Source organism: Uranotaenia lowii, chromosome 2 (genome assembly GCF_029784155.1).
Source record: "Uranotaenia lowii strain MFRU-FL chromosome 2, ASM2978415v1, whole genome shotgun sequence".
Classification (NCBI taxonomy): Eukaryota; Metazoa; Arthropoda; class Insecta; order Diptera; family Culicidae; genus Uranotaenia; species Uranotaenia lowii.
This window is the reverse complement of record NC_073692.1, coordinates 406,237,496-406,261,539: the sequence shown is the minus strand read 5'-3', so window position 1 is coordinate 406,261,539 and position 24,044 is coordinate 406,237,496. Positions and strand designations below refer to the sequence as shown.

Below are 24,044 nucleotides of genomic sequence, written 5' to 3'. Positions count from 1 at the left end.
GGGCCCGGACAGGTTGGCCGATTGCCTACAACGGTTGATAATCCGGATCTGGGACATAGAACAGCTACCGGAGGAGTGGAAGGAGGGGGTAATATGCCCCATCTACAAGAAAGGCGACAAATTGGACTGTGAGAACTACCGAGCGATCACTGTCCTCAATGCTGCCTACAAAGTGCTGTCCCGAATCCTACTCCGCCGCCTAACGCCACAAGCAAACAGATTCGTGGGAAGTCATCAGGCCGGCTTCATGGAGGGACGGTCAACGACGGACCAGATATTCACATTACGGCAAATCCTCCAAAAATGCCGGGAACACCAAGTCCCCACGCACCACGACTTCGACCGTAATGAGCTATGGAAAATCATGGACGAGAACGGCTTTTCCGGGAAGCTGATCAGACTGATCAAGGCGACGATGGATGGAACGCAGTGCTGTGTGCGGATCTCGGGTGAATTGTCGAGTTCATTCGAATCGCGCAGGGGGCTTCGACAAGGTGATGGTCTATCCTGCATGATGTTCAACGTGGCGCTAGAAGGTGTTATTCGACGAGCGGTGGGCGAAATGCGGGGCACGATTTTCAACAGATCCAGTCAACTTATCTGCTTTGCCGATGACATTGATTTAGTCGGCAGATCATCTGCGGCGGTGGAGGAGATCTACCGCAAACTGAAACGCGAAGCAGGAAGGATTGGGTTGATGATTAATACGTCCAAGACGAAGTACATGCTGGCCTGCGGATCCGAGACCGACCGAACCCGCTTGTCCAGTGATAACAAGGTCACGATCGACGGCGACGAGCTGGAGATAGTCGAAGACTTTGTCTATCTCGGCTCACTGGTGACCGCAGACAATGACACCAGCCGTGAGATCCGGAGGCAAATTATCAGCGGAAGTCGTGCCTACTATGGACTCCACAAGCAACTGCGGTCGAGAAGACTTAGCCCTCGCACGAAGTGTAACCTGTATATGACGCTTATTAGACCGGTTGTTCTCTACGGACACGAGACATGGATATTGCTCGAGGAGGACCTGCGTACACTCAGAGTATTCGAGCGACGAGTGTTAAGAACCATCTTTGGCGGCGTACAGGAGAACGGAGTGTGGAGGCGAAGGATGAACCACGAGCTCGCGCGACTCTACGGGAACCCAGTATCCAGAAGGTGGTGAAGGCTGGCCAGATACGATTAATTAAGATCGACATAACAAGTTGAAATTAGTCTCAGCAAAATAAAACTTGATGAGGATCAAGATGAAGGATTTACAATAAAAAAACGAACTTGAACAAGATAAAACAAGACAATACTCGATGATTGAAAATAATACTTGACAGAACAAGGGCAAACAAGAAATATTGTAAACAAAATAAGACCAGATCATATTCAAAAGTGTAAAACATGGTTAAAACAAAAATAAACAAGATAAACAACTCAATACAAAATCACCCAACATTAAGATTAAGATAAAGCAACATAAAAATGAGAAATACAAGATTAAAAGATTAAACAAAACAAAATTATTATAAAACACAAATAAACAATATGAGATAAGGTAAATAATGCTGAAACAAGACATGACATTACGAATGTAGATAAAACAACCAAAAAAAAAACTTAAAATAAAGAAACAAATTAAACAAAATTTTAATAGTTAGAACAAAATTTAATGCAACATAGAAAGGCATCAAAATCAACAAGCAAAAATTTTTATTGGAAAAATAAGCATAAAGAAGTTAATTTAAGGCGCCATTTTGGATTGACTTGGTTTGCTTTTTTTCTTCTTTTTTTACCTACATTTATTTTGTTTTTTTTTTAGATTTTAACTTGTTTTGTTTTACTTTTTCTTGTAAATCTTGTTTCATCTTGCTTTGTATTATTTTATCTTCTTACGTATTTCTACCATTGTTTCGTCTGCTTCGGTATTGTTTTAATACGTTCTTTTTTGTCTTGTTAACTTTTGTTTCTTGTTTTATTTACAGCCGATAATTCTGATAAGTCTTTTAAAATAAAATTTTATTTACTTTTAACTTGTTTAAATCCTTCAAATCGAAACATACCTTTTCCAAAAAGCTATTAATCTTCGTCTATAATTCTTTTGATTTTCATATTTCCCTATCTATCTTCTCTTTTCTTTAGAAGTGAACTAGTTATAAGCACACAAATGTAATGAAACAAAACTTGTTTGGCTCCTTAAAGCCTAAATTTATGAGCCGTTTCAAATAAAGAATTTACAAAAAAAAAATCCTTCAAATTTTTTGCCTTGGTTAATCAGGTTAGTTTTTATTGTTATTTTTTTATATTTGATCTTATTCCACCTCATTTTTTGTACGTCTAGTTTTGTTATATATTTTTTTAAATTATTCAATATTGACTTATCTTGTTTCGGTTTTATTTATCATGATGAATCTTGTTCAACCCAGTTTTATTCAAACGCACCTTAATGTGACTAGCTTTTTTTGGCTTTTTTTTTTATTTATTTAACCTGTCTTTTTATTTTATATCTTAAAATTTGTATATTGGTTGTTCCTCGTAGTTTTAAATTTTATTTAGTTTGATTTTTTTCAACTTTTATTTTATTATAAATATTTTTTTCAATTTGTATTTTGTTTAGCATTTTTCTGAATAATTCATATAATTTTCATGAGATTTTAGACCAAAACGGTGTAATTTTAAAGAACAGTGAAAGTGATCATCTTTGGTTGCGTCTGGTAGCGAAATTTAACTTCTATCCGTTTAGCCTTTTAGTCCAAATTTTCATACTTAAAAGTGTCAGTGATATATAGCATTTTAACGCTATGCGTCTTGGATTTCAATATGCCTTCGGGTAGCGAAATTCGTTTTCTTCTAGTTTACAGAATTTTAAAATTCAGTCGAAGCCGCCAACTTTGATTTTAAGATAGCCTCAGAAAGAAGGATTCAACTTCTACTGGTTTTGTACTTTGCGGGAGTTTCGGGCGATTTCTAGTGATAAGCAGCATTTTTAAATTACGGCGTCTGGTGGTGGAATTCGGGTTCTCTCAGTTTATATCCATATTATGGAGGTTTTATGCGATTTTCAGTGATTTACAGTATTTTCAAGTTGAGCGGTAGCTGCCATCTTGGATTTCAAGATAGCGTCGGACAGCGAAATTCGACTTTTAATCGTGTAGCCCTTTCAACTAATACCCCGTATTGTGGATGTATCATGAGATTTTCAGTAATTAACAGCTTTGAAAAGAATAGCGAAAGCCGCCATCTTGGATTAATGATGGCATTAGATAGCGAAATTTGACTTTTTCTAGCTTTGTCCTTTCACCCAATATCCATACTGTGGGAGTTTCATGCGATTTGATCGAAATCATTTTAATATTCAGTGGAAACCGTCATCTTGGTTTTCAAGATGGCGTCTGATAGCGAAATTCGTCTTCTACTCGTTGATCCCATTTAACTAATACCCATATTGTAATTTTCAGCATTTTAAGATTTAGCCATCTTGGATTTCACGATGGCGTCGTAAAGAAAACCTTCGATTTTTTCTTGTTTAGCCCTTTCACCCAATATCATGGTTTAATGCGATTTTTTGTCATTTACAGCATTTAAAGTTAAGCGAAAGCCGCCATCTTGAATTTCAAGAAGTCAGATAGCAAAATTTTACTTCTACGATTTTTAGTCATTCACAACATTTTCAAGTTCAGCGTAAGCAGCCATCTTGGATTTTTAGATGGCGTCAAACAACGAAGCTCGACTTCAACTCATGATTTATTCCTCGGGTCAATCACAATCAATCCCTTTTCATTTAAAAACTAAATGAGGAACTCATCCTAAACGTGTTATTGGTTGGCTTGCGAGAGAAACGTCAAATTTTAGCCAAGAACAGTTTATTTAAAATCGTTTCTTTTGAGATTTTGAGTCCGAAATTTCCCATTGTGCACTGTTAGCAGTAATAACCCGTAACGATATGAGATTGTAATTCACGAAACTTTTATTTCGAGTGAATCTTCAACTATCGCGAAACAGCTTTCAAAGAATCTTATTCTGGAGTTGGTTCACAATGCAGTTTGTTTGAAAGAAAACATCTTTTGTTTTCCTTGAAGCGAAAGTTGTTTTGCAATCCTGCAGCATCATCGACCACCGCCAACATCGTCCATCAATTTTCAATGGAGATTAAAGGATGGAGTCGTTGTTGTTTTTGTTTCCCAAACGTGAAATTAATTGGTCGGTTTTTTTTTCTCATTTGGTTGGCTTTAGTTATCCTTTTAGCTCAAACAATGCACCACTGGAAGCGAGACTTGTACGCAGAATTTTTCGCGAAAAACTCGCGATGTCGAACGACGATGGACGTTTCCGGAAACTGCCTCGGGATATTGTTGAGCCACGCAATTGGATCCCCAAATGATGGAGGACAGATTCGCGTCAGCTTTTATCGAGTGGTGGTGAGGTTGATGAGCGAGCTGTTTCAACGAAAAAAAAAATCGGAAGAGATACACTGTTGTCAGTAAGCCCGTCTAGACTCAATCAGTCAGTCAAGCCAGTCTATGCTGCAGGATGAGTCAGGACATCCATGATAGCTTGGGCGCCGCCGTATCGGAATTCAATGTTCCGGTCTGCTGGATTCCGCTGTCATTTCCGGTGCAAATTAATACCAGTTGACGAAGTGAAGGGCATTGAAGGACGGCTTCCACTGTTGTTTGTCAGGATTCGCTGAGAATTCCTCCAAGGAAATAAGAATGGTACAATTTCAATTAAATGTGTCTTCCTACTGGGTATTTTTAAAATTCAATGTACCAATTTTGCTTTAATGGTTTTCACTTCCAATCTTTCTTCTGTCCACATTTAGTCCTAATATTCTTTTATTGTTTCTAATTGTGTGCAGAATTTACATTCATAATCTCACCCAAAAACTAAATTGAGCAATAAAAGAGCAATTCGCTGCCGGCAATTGAATGCTGCAATTCAACATAACTCCTAACGGCTATCACAAATCTCCGCAACAGATTTAATTATGTGCCACAAATTGCAGCACACGAAACCCATTCACTCGGAAGTAGCGAGGAAAGGCCAGGAAAGGAGGAATCATTTAAACTAAAATTTTATTATCTTCGGTCAGCCCATCCGGACAGTTTTGCAGAAAGGGGTAAAAAGGCGAAAAATATACACCCAACAATCACGCTCGCATTTGGGGAATTTTTGCCGGCACACTAAAGAGGATTTCATTTTTGCACGAAAACAACTTTTAATCCTTTCTCTTCTGCCTGGCCCCGCCTCACAGCCATCAGTTTTAAGTCGTCCGGATGATTCTATTCCAATTATTATGACCACCACCACTTTTCCCCCAGAAAATCTCATCCTTCCCAGGAGATTGGGAACAATTATATGAATTAATTTACCCATTCAGAAGGCTCCCAAGAAGAATGAATGGGCCCAACTTCGAAACCATCCATCCATCACCCTCATTAAAAGGGCAGATATTGTTTAAATTCGTGTGCTTCCACAAGTTTTGCCCCGATGATGTGAGGAAAAGAACAGAACCAAGAAGCCCATTAAGCGGAATTAATGATTCGAAATGGTAATGTGACATGCAATAAATTAAAATTAAAAATATTATTTTTCCCGAAGTTGAGCTGGGACGACTCATTTTCGAACTCGAGGCCCAGTAATGCGAAAGGAATGCGAAATCTTCAAACGGGTTCGGCGTGTGATTTTGGAAACTGTGGACCAAATGAAAAATTGAATGATAAATATTAAAATCCAAAGTTTCAGAACTTATAAAAACAAAACAATCATAAATCATCGAAAAAATGTCGGGACAGACTTTCTTTTCATACTTCTCATGCAAACAGATCAGTGAAAAATATCATCGAATTCTGAAAACCGTGAATTTAATTTAACAATTTGGATGGAATCATTGAATTAGTTGAAAATCACAGAAAAATAAAAGTTGTCATATTTGTGATTTTGGTAATTTTCTAAATTTTTGTTACTTTTGTAATTTTTGTAAATTTTAAAATTTTTGTTTTTTCGTAAAATTCGTAATTTTTATAATTCTCATTATTTTCAATTTTTGTAATTATTGTAATTCATTTTTGTATAATTTTTTTTTGACTTTTTGTAATTTCTGTAATTTTTGTAATTTTTGAAATTCTTGTAATTTTTGAAATTTTTGAAATTTTTGTAATTTTTGTAATTTTTGTAATTTTTGTAATTTTTGTCATTTTTGTAATTTTTGTAATTTTTGTAATTTTTGTAATTTTTGTAATTTTTGTAATTTTTGTAATTTTTGTAATTTTTGTAATTTTTGTAATTTTTGTAATTTTTGTAATTTTATTGATTTTTGTAATTTTTGTGATTTTTGTAATTTTTGTAATTTTTTTTAATTTTTGTAATTTTTGTCATTTTTGTCATTTTTGACATTTTTGTCATTTTTGTCATTTTGTCATTTTTGTCATTTTTGTCATTTTTGTCATTTTTGTCATTTTTGTCATTTTTGTCATTTTTGTCATTTTTGTCATTTTTGTCATTTTTGTCATTTTTGTCATTTTTGTCATTTTTGTCATTTTTGTCATTTTTGTCATTTTTGTCATTTTTGTCATTTTTGTCATTTTTGTCATTTTTGTCATTTTTGTCATTTTTGTCATTTTTGTCATTCTTGTCAGTTTTGTCATTTTTGTCATTTTTGTCATTTTTGTCATTTTTGTCATTTTTGTCATTTTTGTCATTTTTGTCATTTTTGTCATTTTTGTCATTTTTGTCATTTTTGTCATTTTTGTCATTTTTGTCATTTTTGTCATTTTTGTCATTTTTGTCATTTTTGTCATTTTTGTCATTTTTGTCATTTTTGTCATTTTTGTCATTTTTGTCATTTTTGTCATTTTTGTCATTTTTGTCATTTTTGTCATTTTTGTCATTTTTGTCATTTTTGTCATTTTTGTCATTTTTGTCATTTTTGTCATTTTTGTCATTTTTGTCATTTTTGTCATTTTTGTCATTTTTGTCATTTTTGTCATTTTTGTCATTTTTGTCATTTTTGTCATTTTTGTCATTTTTGTCATTTTTGTCATTTTTGTCATTTTTGTCATTTTTGTCATTTTTGTCATTTTTGTCATTTTTGTCATTTTTGTCATTTTTGTCATTTTTGTCATTTTTGTCATTTTTGTCATTTTTGTCATTTTTGTCATTTTTGTCATTTTTGTCATTTTTGTCATTTTTGTCATTTTTGTCATTTTTGTCATTTTTGTCATTTTTGTCATTTTTGTCATTTTTGTCATTTTTGTCATTTTTGTCATTTTTGTCATTTTTGTCATTTTTGTCATTTTTGTCATTTTTGTCATTTTTGTCATTTTTGTCATTTTTGTCATTTTTGTCATTTTTGTCATTTTTGTCATTTTTGTCATTTTTGTCATTTTTGTCATTTTTGTCATTTTTGTCATTTTTGTCATTTTTGTCATTTTTGTCATTTTTGTCATTTTTGTCATTTTTGTCATTTTTGTCATTTTTGTCATTTTTGTCATTTTTGTCATTTTTGTCATTTTTGTCATTTTTGTCATTTTTGTCATTTTTGTCATTTTTGTCATTTTTGTCATTTTTGTCATTTTTGTCATTTTTGTCATTTTTGTCATTTTTGTCATTTTTGTCATTTTTGTCATTTTTGTCATTTTTGTCATTTTTGTCATTTTTGTCATTTTTGTCATTTTTGTCATTTTTGTCATTTTTGTCATTTTTGTCATTTTTGTCATTTTTGTCATTTTTGTCATTTTTGTCATTTTTGTCATTTTTGTCATTTTTGTCATTTTTGTCATTTTTGTCATTTTTGTCATTTTTGTCATTTTTGTCATTTTTGTCATTTTTGTCATTTTTGTCATTTTTGTCATTTTTGTCATTTTTGTCATTTTTGTCATTTTTGTCATTTTTGTCATTTTTGTCATTTTTGTCATTTTTGTCATTTTTGTCATTTTTGTCATTTTTGTCATTTTTGTCATTTTTGTCATTTTTGTCATTTTTGTCATTTTTGTCATTTTTGTCATTTTTGTCATTTTTGTCATTTTTGTCATTTTTGTCATTTTTGTCATTTTTGTCATTTTTGTCATTTTTGTCATTTTTGTCATTTTTGTCATTTTTGTCATTTTTGTCATTTTTGTCATTTTTGTCATTTTTGTCATTTTTGTCATTTTTGTCATTTTTGTCATTTTTGTCATTTTTGTCATTTTTGTCATTTTTGTCATTTTTGTCATTTTTGTCATTTTTAACATTTTTAACATTTTTGCCATTTTTGTCAATTTTGTCATTTTTGTCATTTTTGTCATTTTTGTCATTTTTGTCATTTTTGTCATTTTTGTCATTTTTGTCATTTTTGTCATTTTTGTCATTTTTGTCATTTTTGTCATTTTTGTCATTTTTGTCATTTTTGTCATTTTTGTCATTTTTGTCATTTTTGTCATTTTTGTCATTTTTGTCATTTTTGTCATTTTTGTCATTTTTGTCATTTTTGTCATTTTTGTCATTTTTGTCATTTTTGTCATTTTTGTCATTTTTGTCATTTTTGTCATTTTTGTCATTTTTGTCATTTTTGTCATTTTTGTCATTTTTGTCATTTTTGTCATTTTTGTCATTTTTGTCATTTTTGTCATTTTTGTCATTTTTGTCATTTTTGTCATTTTTGTCATTTTTGTCATTTTTGTCATTTTTGTCATTTTTGTCATTTTTGTCATTTTTGTCATTTTTGTCATTTTTGTCATTTTTGTCATTTTTGTCATTTTTGTCATTTTTGTCATTTTTGTCATTTTTGTCATTTTTGTCATTTTTGTCATTTTTGTCATGTTTTTGTCATTTTTTTTTGTCATTTTGGAATTTTGTTATTTTTGCCTTTTTGCTCTTTCGCTCTTTTGCTCCTTCGCTCTTTTGCTCTTTTACTCTTTTGCTCTTTTGCTCTTTTGCTCTTTTGCTCTTTTGCTCTTTTGCTCTTTCGCTTTTTTGCTCTTTTGCTCTTCTGCTCTTTTGCTCTTTTGCTCTTTTGCTCTTTTGCTCTTTTGCTCTTTTGCTCTTTTGCTCTTTTGCTCTTCTGCTCTTTTGCTCTTTTGCTCTTTTGCTCTTTCGCTCTTTTGCTTTTTTGCTCTTTTGCTCTTTTGCTCTTTTGCTTATTTGCTCTTTTGCTCTTTTGCTCTTTTGCTCTTTTGCTCTTTTGCTCTTTTGCTCTTTTGCACTTTTGCTCTTTTGCTCTTTCGCTCTTTTGTTCTTTTGCTCTTATGCTCTTTTGCTCTTTTGCTCTTTTGCTTTTTTACTCTTTTGCCTATTATTTTTATGGAATTATTCATTTTTACTTCAACATCGCAACAAAGATTTCAAATTTCTATTTTGGATAATTTTCAAAAAAGTTTAATCCAATATTTTTGTCGGTTTTTGTTTAAATTCAGCCCACGGTTAGTTGTCACTTTTATGGATACAACATTATGTAAATTCTGCGCTTTTCCCGATGCCACGGAAAGAAATAAATCTTCCTCCCGGTTTTGTCGCTTAAGCGAAGCAACTGGAACCGGAAAAAAATCATTAAATAACGGCTTCGAAATAGAAATGTATAACGAGAGCCGTATTTGAAAACTTTTATCCCGACTTTCTCGTCCTCGTCGAGCCCGAGAACACATTTGTTCGACACATCAAAACCGTTTGACTTTCTTGTGACTCTTTTCTTGGAAGCTCGCAAAAGGACACACAGAGATTTAATTATTATACACGCAGCTCCAGAAAGCGGCAGCAAAAGTTGCGTGAAAAATGTTTCAATTAGATGTGACACGGTACTGTCATTATTGCCATTCTTGACTGTGCGAATTCCGCTGGGTCTTCTTCTGATGTTGCTCCTCCAAACGAATGGATGGATGGATGGTCTTTATGAATTTCGCAAAACGCTTTTGTACTTCTTTATTGTGATCCCGGCTTGCAAATGTGTAATCTTTCTTGGTCGTCTTTTGCTTGGTGATTTATTGCTTTGAAAAAGGATTAGGCACTTTTAACTTTCCTACTTTGGGAAAGAACAAAGCGCAATTAATCGTGGAACCACACCTGTTCTAAAATGATTCAAATTTTTTTCTTACGGTTTTATAGAGAATTTTAGAAACAAACCAAAGTATAGATTCTTATAAAATATTTAAGGTCTTGTAAACATTTAATAAAAGACATCAGTGATTATGTAAATTATGTGAATCATCTGGGTGAATAGAAATCACTTTCTTCAGCAAATAGCTTAAAAAATGGTTATGTTTTCTACACTACCATTATTCATACAATAATATCGCCATTCTTCATAAAACAAGTATGAAACTTTTCAACCCCCAATTCAACAATGAATATGTTACCTCCGCAAGATCGTCAAAGACATTCCCATTTATCCAACAATTTGTGAACAGCCAACAATTCGAAACGAATTCATAAAAGTAAGAACCCCTAGAAACTGGGAGAGAAACGCAATTAGAGTTTTATTGCTTTTCACCACCTCGTCCTTCTTGCATGTTCTCTTCGACTAGGAATCGTGGGCAGGCAGTAATAAAACTCCTCACCAGGGAACTTTGCCTTGGCCTCCGGCTGAAAGTGACACCCCTACTTGGGTGGAAAAATTCAACCCATCCTAACAGTAGGGGTGTGGGAAAGCGAATGAAAATCAAAGAAAGACAGTAGGAAAAAGAATTGCTAGTACCAGAAACAAGATGGGATTCTAATTTTGCTCACCATCATTTATCACTGCATCGGTTTTAATTGGAATCGGAAACGGGAAGACTGGCTGCTGTTTGCCAATCTTAGTTTTTTTTTTCGCTTTCTTCCTGCTGTTACTTTAAACTTGGGTAATCAACTAAATTACCATAGTTTAGCCATTTGGAGATCTTCACTTCGAGCAGTAGCTGAAATTTTAGACGATAGGGTGGGAGAACTAAATTTGAACGATAGGCTTTTTTCCCTCTATTAATCAATAATGTTTCTTGATATTTTAAACACAGCATTACATCAATTAGCTTTGAATGCCGTAGTCGTTTCCTTTTGATGCACTCATATTAGAATGGCAATGGTTGTACCTATAGGCTAAAAATAATCGAATTTCAAAAACAAACCATATACATTTTGTAGATTAGCCCAAAAAACTGACATGTGAAAATTTTCCGCTCAATCAAACTTTTACTAAATTTCATAAGCAGTAATTCTAGTCCTCCAACCTTCGGCTTGGATTTTTTTGGGATTTATTGTCCAAATTTTCCCACTGTGTCATATTTTGACAATATTTTCATCAAAATTAACTTGAAGAAAAAACTAACCTGTGCTAAATTTTAGCTCAAACGAACTTGATTTATGGATGTCTCAAGTGCTCAAAGTTTAGGTTTTTCAACCTTCAAAAATTACGAATTCAAGAATTCTGGAAAATCATAATTTTAATTTTGATGCCAATTGACTTTAAAATACACCAATGTCAGATCTTGACGTGTTATTTCGAAAAAAAAAATTAGTGGCCAAAAATTTTTGGGACCTAGTTGATTTTCCGAAAAACGCTGATTTTCGTTAAAAAAGGCTAAGTCCCCGAAAGTTGCTTTTTGGTCAAACATTTTTTTCGAGATCCCATCAAATCTCCAGGTTTCATGTATTTCTAAGAAATTTGGCTTCAAAATTTAAATTTTGATTTTTCGGATTTTTTGTTCCCCCAGTTTGAAGATTTTTAGAATTTTTAAGCCAATTTTTGACAAAAACAAAATTTCTTCGAGATAACCAAATTTTGGCGTTGTAAAATTAATTGAAATAAAAATAAAAATAAATCGATTTTTTAAATTTCCTTTGGTCCTTCTTTTGATGATTTTTGAGGGTTAAAAATAATAAAGTTTGAGCGCTTTGAGGCTCCTGAATCAAGTCCGAATTAGCTGAAATTTTGCAAAGGTTAGTTTTTTAGGTCAATCTCCAAAATGTATATGGTCGGTTTTCAAAGTTCGACCATCATTCTCATACATCTTTAGCCACCCTAACATACAGACATCGACTCAAATCTAATCATTCATCAGTTCACACAGCCAAGGACATTTCTAATTAGTCTGTGACTTTCCACCCGCACCATCATCAACCCTCTTGATAAGAGAAGCTGTTGAAACAGTATCAATTTTGAATTTAATTTTCCTCTGACATCACAAACATATCAGTTGCGGCGCGTTGCAAAAACATACGTAACAACTGGAGAAAAAAAAACACGAAAACAAAAAATGTCAAAAATCTCATCACGTACGGAAATCTGTTTGCATACATCATTCCCTTGACGGAACGAAGAGAGGCCAACAGACAGAAAAAAAATGGACAGTCGAAAAACGAAAGGGGTGTCACAGAAACCTCCTGCAATCTTTCAGGGGAGGATTCATCCCCCAAAAAAAACAGCAACAGTTGAAGCTCTGTATGGATTTCAGTTTCCAGAGCAGAAACACGTTTGTTTTGGTGACCGGACTCGGTGGATCACTCGGGAATCTGTCATGTGTGGTGTCATGTTTTTCTTTCTGCCTCTCGCGCGTCATGTTGGTCAATTTCAACACCAAAACACCAACGGTCCGCCATCGTCGGAATTGAAATCGCCCACTTTTGAATCGAACGGACTATCAAAACTGAGCAACAAACGTCGTGTAAAAAGTGAGGTGATCCCAATCAGCATTGGGTGATTCATCAGTTGAAAAGGCTTTTATGTTAAGGTTAAAAATACCTGTGCGAATCTTCAAGATTATATTGCTAAAATTGGTACCTCCTTTACATTATATCAGATGAGTTAAATTTCAAAATGGAATTTAAGGCTAAGAACGCAATATTATATTATTTATTCCGACAACATTGTCAAAATTGACAAAAAATGACAAAAAATGACAAAAATGACAAAAATGACAAAAATGAAAAAAAATGACAAAAATGATAAAAATGACAAAAATGACAAAAATGACAAAAATGATAAAAATGACAAAAATGACAAAAATGACAAAAATGACAAAAATGACAAAAATGACAAAAATGACAAAAATGGCAAAAATGACAAAAATGACAAAAAAGACAAAAATGACAAAAATAACAAAAATGACAAAAATGACAAAAATGACAAAAATGACAAAAATGACAAAAATGACAAAAATGACAAAAATGACAAAAATGACAAAAATGACAAAAATGACCAAAATGACCAAAATGACCAAAATGACAAAAATGACAAAAATGACAAACATGACAAAAATGACAAAAATGACGAAAATTAAAGGGGATTTATAACTTCTTTATCATTAAAGATAAAAAGAAAAGAAATACATGAGAAAGTTTTGTACATTTTTAAGGAACCATAAGGCAACTCATTAATTTTTAGAATAAATTTAAAAAAAATTTAAAAAAAATTATTTTTCCGAATTCTGTCTGTTTTAAAAAGCATTTTTTTTGGATTTTGAAAAATTGTGGGGAAACGTTGACCACCAAATCCAGATTGACTAGATAACGTGCAAAGTTTATGAGTTTAACTAAAACTGAAATTTCATAATTCGTTTTGTTATTTCAAAGCAACTTCAGATGAGTAAACAAAAAAGAGAGTTGTGCATGATCGAACAATTCCTAAAACCTGGATCGCGAACGTTCCAGCAAAATTCCTCACATAGGATATTTTTTCGTCTCTATCGCATTAGAAAAGATGGACAAAACATTTTTCATAACACTCCATTTGGCATATGAAAACTTTTCAGATAGTAATAATTTTAGTGCTTTATTTTGGTATAAAAACATCAAAATACTTGTGTGACTTATTGATGTTTCATCAAAAATTCCTTTTCCACGCGAAAGAACATGACAAAACTAAGATCATAAGCGTATGAGCATATTTTTGTTATGTACTTTAGGTCTCCCACGGATGCAATTTGCCGGGTTCTTGTTAAACGATGTAAGAACATTTCTCTAGGCTAGTTAAATAAAAGACTCATATGATACGTACATGAGTCAACAACATATAGAAAAACATGCTTAGGCAAAGCGACGACGATGACAGTTGGATTGGGATTTTTATCTCAAACACATCTGAGATATTTATATACGTTTCCCCATGGCAGACGTTACCCCACTCTCCCCTACATAATTAAAAACATTTATTCAATTTGATTCAATAGTTAGTTTATAATTGAGTTCTAGAATTCTAAATCAAAAAATTAAATTCGAACATTTTTTCGCAAATCTTTATAATTTTTTATTATTTGTATCATTTGGGTGTAAACAAATATTTAGTAAAACCTACATAAGTATAATTAACATTTTGTTATGTCCTTTTTTCTTAGTTCTGATATCTGTTTAAAAGCTCTCTTGATTAGTTTTGGATCTTTTTAATTCATACTTTTTTACCAATATTTCATTTTTCAAAGCTTCTTTTGTTTGAAAATGTTATTGAATCAAATTACAGCGAATTCCGACTTCTGAGACTAAACGATTTATGAGCTTTTATTCTACAAAGCTAACCTTATTTATTCCCAAAATTCCGTTATGCTTCCAGGTATCTAAGCATGAAAGAAAAAAGAGGAGATTTTTTAACCTTTTCTCATTTTAAATTTTTTTAAAAATATGTTTTAAATATCCAGGCAAGTCCGGGTAAAGTTCGGCAACCTAGAAAGCTTTAGATTAAGCTTGCCAGATTGCCCGGTTTTATCCGGGTTTGCCCGGATATTTGATGCAAAATTTCGAGAAAGTCCGGTCCGGCCCGGTTGCCTGGATATCGTGAAAAAAGTCCGGATATTGCCCGGATTTTTTCACAATTTTCACAAAGAAACCAAAAAAAATCAAATTTTTTAAGTAAGTTTCAGCAAAATCGATTAACGGTATGGACATTTTCAACGGTTGTTTCAAATAATTTGGCTGATTTACTTTTATAAACCTTTAAATATTTAAGTGTTCCAAAAAGTTTTTGGTCTGTCTGCAATTACATTAATAAAATATTAATTTCATTTTTTTACATTTTTTCTTTGCTTTTATATATAATAACACCTAAATTTTGCCCGGTTATTGCCTGGTTTTTGGATTTGAAAAATTGAAATCCATGCCCGGATTTTGCCAGGTTTTTTTGAAAAAATGCCCGGAATTGCTAGGCCCGGATGGGAGTGGAGAAAATTCTGGCAACCTTACTTTAGATTGATCAGCTTCAAAATGTTAAAGTTTTCTTCATTGCATTAAGAAGGTCAACAATCATATCCAAGCATCTATCCATTTCACTGGCACCACGTGAAGACATTAGTTGATCACCCAGGTGGTAAATCCTTTTTACGTAAAAGGGTGATCCGTTGATAAGAAATAAATAACCAAGATAACTAACGTGAAGACATTGGCTATAAAAACGGGCGCCAAAACTTCCTCCATAGAGATGGGTGAGCATCAGCAAACTAAGTTTACTATTTGCGTCATCCTACCCTGGGTGATTTGAATGAAACAAAAAAAAAAATGGAAAATTGGGTGCTAATCAACCGCAATTGTTGCAAATGTGCGACCGAAAACACGACTGGATCAAAGGGAGCGCGAAGAAATAGAATACATCATAGCAATGTGGAATTTTTACACATCGGCAAGCAGTGATCCAGTGATCGGCAACCTGCGGTTCCTTGGAGGAGAAGTATTGGCTCTTTAACGTCAATTGTAAATATTGTATGTTTCAGTCAAATTTATACCTACTTAAAACTGTGCTAAATCAACAAATAAGCTTTATCACGTGGAAAACCTGATACAAGTTGCCTATTTGGCCTGAAAATTTACGAAATTTGGTACGGATACCATCACTAACTTGAAAACAAACATTAAGACAAGATACAAAAATTTATTCAATCTGAAGTCAGAAATGCACAATAGTTTTTCAAATCGAAAAAAAGACTCTTATGAAATTTTTCTGATATTATCTTTAGAGTCTTTTGAGATTCGTTTGAGACTCTTTGAGACCCTATCAAAATAATTTTTGGATTGATTCGATACTCTGTGTGGACTGTTTTCAGAACAACTTCAAAAACACTTTTCAAAGCAATTAGACGTTCTTTCAGGACTCTTTAGATTGGCTTTTGCATTGCATTTGCATTGAAACTCTTTGAGGGAATTTCGAGGCTATCTGGAGCTTCTTTTCAGACTTTTTTGAGTTTCTTTTGAGCTTGTTATAAAGCTATTTTCAGATTTTTTTGAGACTCTGAAGGATAATTTAGAAACTTTCTTAAATTTTTCATAAATTGTTTCGAGATTTTTATGACTGTTGTGAGGCTCTTTCAAAACACTTCTTAGACTTTTAAACAGTTCTTTCAGACTCTGGAGACACTTTAAGATATTATGGAGACACTTTCACGACTGTTCTGAGACTCTTTTAGCAATGTTTAAGACTCTTTTTGTACTTCCCAGAGAATATTGAAACTCATTTTTAAAGTTCTTTTCTAACTTCACAGTTATTAGAGACATAATTTACGACTCTTTCGTGGCTCTCTTAAGACTCTTTGGTGTCTAGTTTGAGGCTGTATCAATACATTTCTGAAAATTTAAAGACTTTTTTATAGCAATCTTGATGTGAAGAACTTTAGAAGCATAGAACAAAAGCTGAGATTTTAAGCTCATAAGCACACAGGCATGGACATTAGACTGAGTCGATTTGGGGTCATTTTTGAATTTGTCAAGCCCTGGGGTCTTAAAAGCTTTGTTTTGGTCCAAAACTCATCCATGATTTTTTGCAGAATTATTAAGTAACGTTTACATGAGTAAATTTGAACTTTTTGGTTTGTATGGGAAAGTTGAATATTGTGTACTGAAAAGGCAACATCTTTTTTGTTTCTTCTGTGGAACTGAGCCTGCTAATGGTTTTTGTGCCAATTTATAAATTTTTACAAGGAAATTTTCCGCTGAACAACTTTGTCGAATATCATAACTTCATATCTTTTTAGACAAGAAAGTTATTAGCTGTTTAACAGATGTATGTCTTTTTGGATTGATGAACCATTAATTCAATTGACATCACTGCTTAATCCCCACGAAGTATGGCATGAAAAGTGGTCTTGCAATACTTCGCTATAGGCACCCAGCAGTGGTGTCAATTGAATTTCTTGTTTATCAATGCCAAAAGACATACACCTGTTAAAGAGTTAATAACTTGTTTGTTATTCGACAAAGTTGTTCAGCGGAAAACTTTCTGTAAGAAATTTATAAATTGGCATAAAAACCATTGGCAAGCTCGGTTCCACAGATGAAACAAAAATGATGTTGATTTTTCAGTATTAAATATTCAATTTTCCCATACAAACCTAAAAGTCCAAATTTACTCATGTTACGTTACTTAAAAATTCTGCAAAAAATCATGGATGAGTTTTAGACCAAAAGGAAGCTTTCAAGACCCCAGAGTTTGAGAAATTCAAAAATGACCCCAAATCGACTCAGTCTAATGGCCATAGGATCTGGTGGAACGGGGGGAGGGAGTTTAATGAGTGTCCAAAAATGCCAAGCAAAATGTTATTCTCTAAATTCAAAATAACAAATTCCTAATCAAATTTTGATGAACGACTAAAATCATTCAAGAGTAACAACCTCGACTCAGAACTAAGATCAAAACCTAAAAATCTTATCCAAATTCAAAAATTCTAACTTGGTGATAGAAGTTTAGTCCCAAATGACGAATTTCAATAGGATAAGACTACGCTAGCAAGCAGATTTTTCCCGAGTTTTTGCACCATTTTTCGCATAATCAAACAAAAGCGAAAATTCAGTCATCGAAGTTATGTATTTTCGTCTAAATTTTTTGAGAAAATTTCATCAAAATGTATGTGAATTATTTTTCAAAAGCTTAAAATATGATTGAATGATTTATTTCTAAAACAAAAGTCAAGTGCTCTCTGCGTGATTTTTATTTAAAAGTTTTGATATTGGCAGATATTTGAGAAAATGTCCCGGATGTGCACGGCCCGGTAACTTGGGGAAAAACATCTTGAAGATTGAGGGGTTCCGAATTTGCTTGTAAACATCAAAAATCGATGTCTGATCACAGGCATTCGGATTCTGCATCCAGTTTATTGTTAAAGAACTTCAGTTTGGATAATCATTGGGAAGAAATCATGATTTAAATCTTGGTTTTGCATTTCAAATTTCTGTATTCGATACTCATTATTTCGGAATATGAAAAAAAAAAACCAAAATTATAAACCATTTTTAAGATTTGAAATTTATACTTTTAATTCTTCTGAATCGAAAACTGCATTATTTGTGATATTTGAAGATATTTTTCCTAGCAAACAAAAACTGGCCTTAAACAAAATAAGAGGAACTGAAACTGATGAATGTGATCTTTGTAAATTAACGGAAACAACTTCTCATGTTTGGAGTTGGACAAAGCAGTTGATAAATCGACGTCTTGCAATATCAATTTAAAAGCTTGATGAATTACTTAGCATCGGTATCAACAAAAGGAATTTTAGGTTCAAATCTGCTCTCTGGCTGATGTTAGAAGCTGTAGCTTTTAATTTACTTACTCATGATAAAGGTAAATTAGAGGATTTTATACAATCACTACGAATCTCGTGAAAGAACTTGTACAAAAGCAGTTCGGTGAATATTTGAACAATTTTTAAAACATAAACTTTCAAAATTGTATGGTAATTGTGAATCGAATAGTAAAATGTAAATGGTAAACACTGTTTTTATAAAAAAAACATTCTTAAGCAGAATTGGAACTAAAGAATGTTTCGTAATGGTCATCCAGAATTGGAAAATCTGAAACCGTTTCATCATTAGCAATTTTCTTTCAGATTCACGAGTATAATAAAAAACTGAAGAAATAACTCACATTGAAAGCCGAAAATTCAGAGTTCAAATAAGAGGTTCCTGATTGAAATTATGATCCGAATTTCACTTTTTGGTTCTTAATAAGTAAGAATTAATATCTGGAACAAAGATTCAAAAATCAATTTCAAATTCAGAATTCAAATATCGAACTCAGGTTCAAAAGGAAATACGCAGATTCGGAATCAAAATTAAAATTCAGATTCGGAACGAAGTTTAGTTTTATAATCAAGATTATTTTTTCAATTTTTTGTCAAAATTGCTGTATTTTAAGATTTGAAATTAAAAAAAAAACAACAACAAAAAACTTCAATAACTGTTTTCTCAGTAGTCAACATTACTCGTGGTCATCGCAAAAATTGATCACCATTATTTTCAAAATTTCGATTATGCTCTATAGGTTTGTTCATTTATTCAATGAGTTTAAACCTATTTTCAAAAGTTATCTCAAATATAAGAACTGATAGAAAAAAACCAAATTAAAAATTGAAATCAGTATCTCAAAACAAGTTAAAATAAGTCAATTCCATATACTCGAGTCGAATTACATGGAAAAATATTAATACTTTGCCAATTTATACTAGATGTCAATAAGAAAATTGAAGTACTTTACACTGGCATTGAAAATTCTATTTTTAGAAAAAAAAAATTGATGTTGTTGCGGAAGGGATTATGTTTATAAATGGCAGTTGTCTTGTTTTTTAAAGGGTTTTAAATTTTTTTTATTGTTATAAAAGAGAAGTCATAAAAATAATTTTTTTATCATGTGGAACATTAATATAGTGTTTCTTATTATGGCCCTTTTGTGTCCAGTTTTGTTCTCATTTTGCTTTCAAATCACAAATCACGAAGAGTTCAAAGTTTGGGTTCCGATTTGTGCCTTAACTAGGTTTTTGTGGTTTCTTTTTTTTCGTAAAGCTCACATTAAGAGGGTCGGACAATTCGGAGTCGGTCTCTAGGTCATGGAGAGAAACTGGATTCATCAGACCAGAAGCAAAAGTTTGTTGTGCTCCTAGTGATGTTTAGTAAATTCTCAGCCGACTGGAATGAGTGTGAATGAATGATGGTTTCCAACGCTAGATGTGTTCTGTGTGTAGTTTGCTAACGACTCCGGAAATGTTCGTTGAACATGGTCTGGTCTGATGGTTTCGGAAGAGTTTGGGTGCTGGAAAGGGGGGATGAATTTGCCAAAAACCTCGTCACACACTTTGTCGGTGTTTTATCCTCACTTGTTTTGTTTTTCGATGGGATTTTAATTATTTAAATTTTCATCTACCGAAAAACCGAAATTGCATTTCACCCCCCGGCCTGATGATGGACCGAAAGAGTGTACGTCAAAGTTTTAGATGCACATTTGCTAGCTTTTTAGAATTTTGAGTTTTATTTTTACTCAAGCAAATTCGCATAATGGGAACGGAACTAGTTTCAGTTCGGTGTTCGTTTAGGCGTTATGTTTCATCCGGGATGCTTTCAATGGATTAATAATTTGTTTATTTAAAGATGAGAGAGAGAGTGTTTTAAGTATAGTTTCCTTTACCTTACAATTAGCCATCCAATTCGTTTCGTTTGATCTTCTAACGACAATAAATTCTTTAAACATTTTCTGACTACATTAAATTTCAAAGGAAGTCCTCCCTTAGAACAGCAAAACCGCCAAAGTAAAAGTTGCAGCGAGCCAATCCTCACCCCCATCTTATCTATAGTTAGTGAGTATTTCCGGTTGAACGATTTTTCCGCTAATAATGCGAAATAATTGTTTCCTGATTGCAAGCGAGTTGCAAGTGTTGTCGGCCGCCACCCCTAGAGGAAACTATAAATCCTTTCCTGACCAGACAACAGAAAACAGACAACTCTCCCCACTTGATGTAGGAAAGATAACGGACGTCGTTTCATAGAGAATGTTCTTCTAGGAATCGGAAGAAGCGAGGGAGCAGAGAAATTATTTACAGGAAGTGCGCGCGATTCACGGTTCGATGCAATCTAGTAGATCATCTTGTTCGTTTGATAATAGAGGCAAAATAAAAAAAACTCGAGTCGTCCCGGGGAATGAGCTCTACCTTTACGGACTATTTATGTTAGGGCTACGCAGTTAGAAAGAGGTTCCAATCAAGAAATGCTCTCCTTCGTGCGTTTGCAACTTTCATTACAAAGTTTAACCAGCCGTTGAAAGTACAAAACATTTGTGCGAAAATTTACATCCGGAACTGGGACGGGATAAGGTGGAAAATGGTTCTCGGATTTTCCAAATCAGAAAACATGATTGTGCTAACCATCTACAGTAGAACTTTTATTGTCAATGGAAATAACTATGTTGGTCTCTAACCAAGTTATTTGTGCAATGTGCATGTAATGCATTTTTTGGGTTTTAAATTGCTCATATATTTTTTATGCATTAAAATTAAATTGAAATCATTACCAGTACTGAATCAAGCCAAAAAAAGTTAAAAATTTGTTGACATACAGTTGCGTTAAAAAAATTAAATCACGTAGATCGGCGCACAAACCTTCAAGTTCGACAGATTGCCCCAGTTGATATTTTCTCATGAAACTTTCACACAAGCAAGATAAACTTATAAACTTTTCATTCAACGAGTTTCGAATATTTTTGGGGCACTAAGAAGAAAGATACAGCTATTTTGCAGATTTACAGATTGCCTCACAGAATAAGCTATAACTTTATCAAATTTTACGTTTTCATCTCAAATTTTGTGAGGTTGTCAAAAGTACATTCTAGTATGCGGTCAAATTCCATCAAAATCGATCAACGAAATCAAAAGTTGAAGCGGTTTGAATATGAGGTTGGTTTTGGGGTAACAGGCGATTTCATGTCTATGGACGAATGTATGAAACTTTGCATCTATAGATACAATCTATAGGAAAAACTACACAAGTCAAACCATCAATATCATCTTAGATCTTTGAAAAATTGAAATTTGCATGATTTTGAAGCATTTTGGGAATGAATAAAATCCAACTGCGAAGAAGAGAACGCAAGAACATTGTTGCTATATAAACAATCATTAAAAAATAAGGAAATCGCCTGTTACATCGAAACCAAACTCATATTCAAACCGCTTCTATTTTTGATCGTGTTTATCGATTGAATAAAATATGACCACATATTAGAATGTACTTTTTCACATAATCTCACAAAATTTTGAGATAAAAACGTAAAATTTAGCCATGTTACAGCTATTTCGGTGAAGCAATCTCAAATTTCTCTACTTTTACTATAACTCTTCCTAGTGTCCGAAAAATATTCGAAACTCATTGAATGAAGAGCTTATCAGTTTATCTAACTATTTTCAAAAATTTTATGAAAAAACATCAACTGTGCGAAAAATGGCTATCTGTCAAAGTTTTAAGCTCTGCGCAGTTTCACTCTTTTTTCAACTGGTCAACATTTTCAAAGAACGGGCAAAATTTATTAATCTTTACTATTTAAAGAAAGAAAAATTAATCATAGGGTTTTTAAAACGTTATAAAATATTCTGGGATACCTTAAGGATAGATTCATCGTAATGAGTAATTTTTGTTTCTTGTTTTTACCAGGAAAACCTTGAAAAATGTATGGAAATGCATCTGATATTTTGATAATCATTGACGTTTTTTTGATATTTTTTTTTAATTATGTTAAATATGTGTTTAAATAAGTCGTCCTTTTGAGGGATTTGTCAAAATCAAAACGATTATGTTGAAATATAGTTGAAATATAGGTCACTAATTAAATCACTTACTTTAAATACTGAATTATTGCTACGCGTTTCAATTTTTTATGGAAATTTATGTGGAAGAAATTTTTTTAATATTTAATCATCCAGGGAATTTGAACAAGCTTGAAACGAAGTTTCACTTTCATTATTTTTTGACATGTTTTTGCCAAGGTTATATAAATCAACAAATACATCGGCTATTCAAGCAGTTTTTCGTGATTTTTTATTTCCATTCTTCGATTAGAAAGCAATTGAATTAATAGGCAAAATATATTTTGAAAAGCGTGATCTGGCGAACGTGGGGTGCCCGAGAAATTGGAGAACGGTTGCTATGAACCGAGTGAATTTTAGGAATTATGTTCGTCAAGTTATGTCGTAAGACGGAATACTATGTAAATAAATAAATAATATTTTGAAAACTTAAATTGAATAATTTTTCTGGAGTGCACGTTAGATTTGTGGTTCGTTCACATGAAATGTACTGCAAAAATCCAGGAAAACTGTAAGTTTCAGTACATCTCTGGTGATATCTGAAAGAAAAATATCGCTTTCCGATACTTATGTCCATAAAAAAAATTAAATTCGTTACGTTAATTCAGGATTGAATGAATCACTGTAAAAATTAATTCTATTTTCGCCAGTTAAAACAATCCAAAAAAATTATGAGACATGGCCGTAGGAACGTGGAGGGGTTTTTAGGAAATTAACCCCCCCTACTCATGAAGGTCCAGAAAAGCAAGCGAGTTTTAAATTTAAATATTAAAATTTTCACTTCTACATAAAATTTAAATAATTAAGTGAGGTTATTCAAGAGTTCTTGTTCAATCTTGTTTTGAAACTGATATGAAAACTTCGAGATTTGATTCATGATTTTAAAAACTCATATATATTTTCAATATTTAGACAATAATTTTTCGAGTATGAGAAAAAGAAAATTAAAAATCATCCTGAGTGTTTGTTTCATATTGAGATTCGAAATACGAACAATTCAAACACAACAAAAAGATCCAAAATTAGAAAATTAGATTCAGATTTCTCATTTTAAATTTATATTTTTATTCAGATTCACTAATCGGATTTACAATAAATAATTGAAATAGTGAGTTTAGATTGAACCCCAAAATATTAGAATTTAAATTCACGATTGAAGGCTTTTGATGAAATTATAGCTCTTTTCTCATTTTATTTATTTTTTTTTACTAACGTGTAGTAATGCATTTGAACGTATTTTATATTTTGATCTGGAATTTTGATTCATAAATTGAATTCAGATTCAAATCCAGCTTTAAATTACTCAAGATAAAAATTAAAAAAAAAAATATTTCGTTAGGGATGCAAATCTCAGAATATCGCAAACTTGTTTAATTTAATTTTTGTAATCAATGTAATCAATACAGCTAAAAATTTCAAATATTAGTTAAATTTCGAACTTATTTCACATGTTTTGTGTTATGGAAAAACGAATTTTCACATGATTTTACTTATGGAAATGATTATTTTACAGAAAAAAAATTAGCAGATTAAGAGGCATGTAATTTTAACGTCAGGATTCTGCAGGAA

At 32.5% G+C, this 24,044-nt stretch overlaps 1 protein-coding gene across 1 annotated transcript in view; it reads left to right on the top strand.

Moving 5' to 3' along the window:
- The first annotated feature begins 4,244 nt into the window (after positions 1–4,244).
- LOC129743368 (uncharacterized) overlaps positions 4,245–24,044 on the top strand; it is a 33,376-nt gene continuing 13,576 nt past the window's right edge. The window contains exon 1 of the mRNA XM_055735354.1: positions 4,245–4,409. Within this exon, the coding sequence (XP_055591329.1) occupies positions 4,245–4,409 (165 nt within the window). The remainder of the gene's footprint in view (positions 4,410–24,044) is intronic.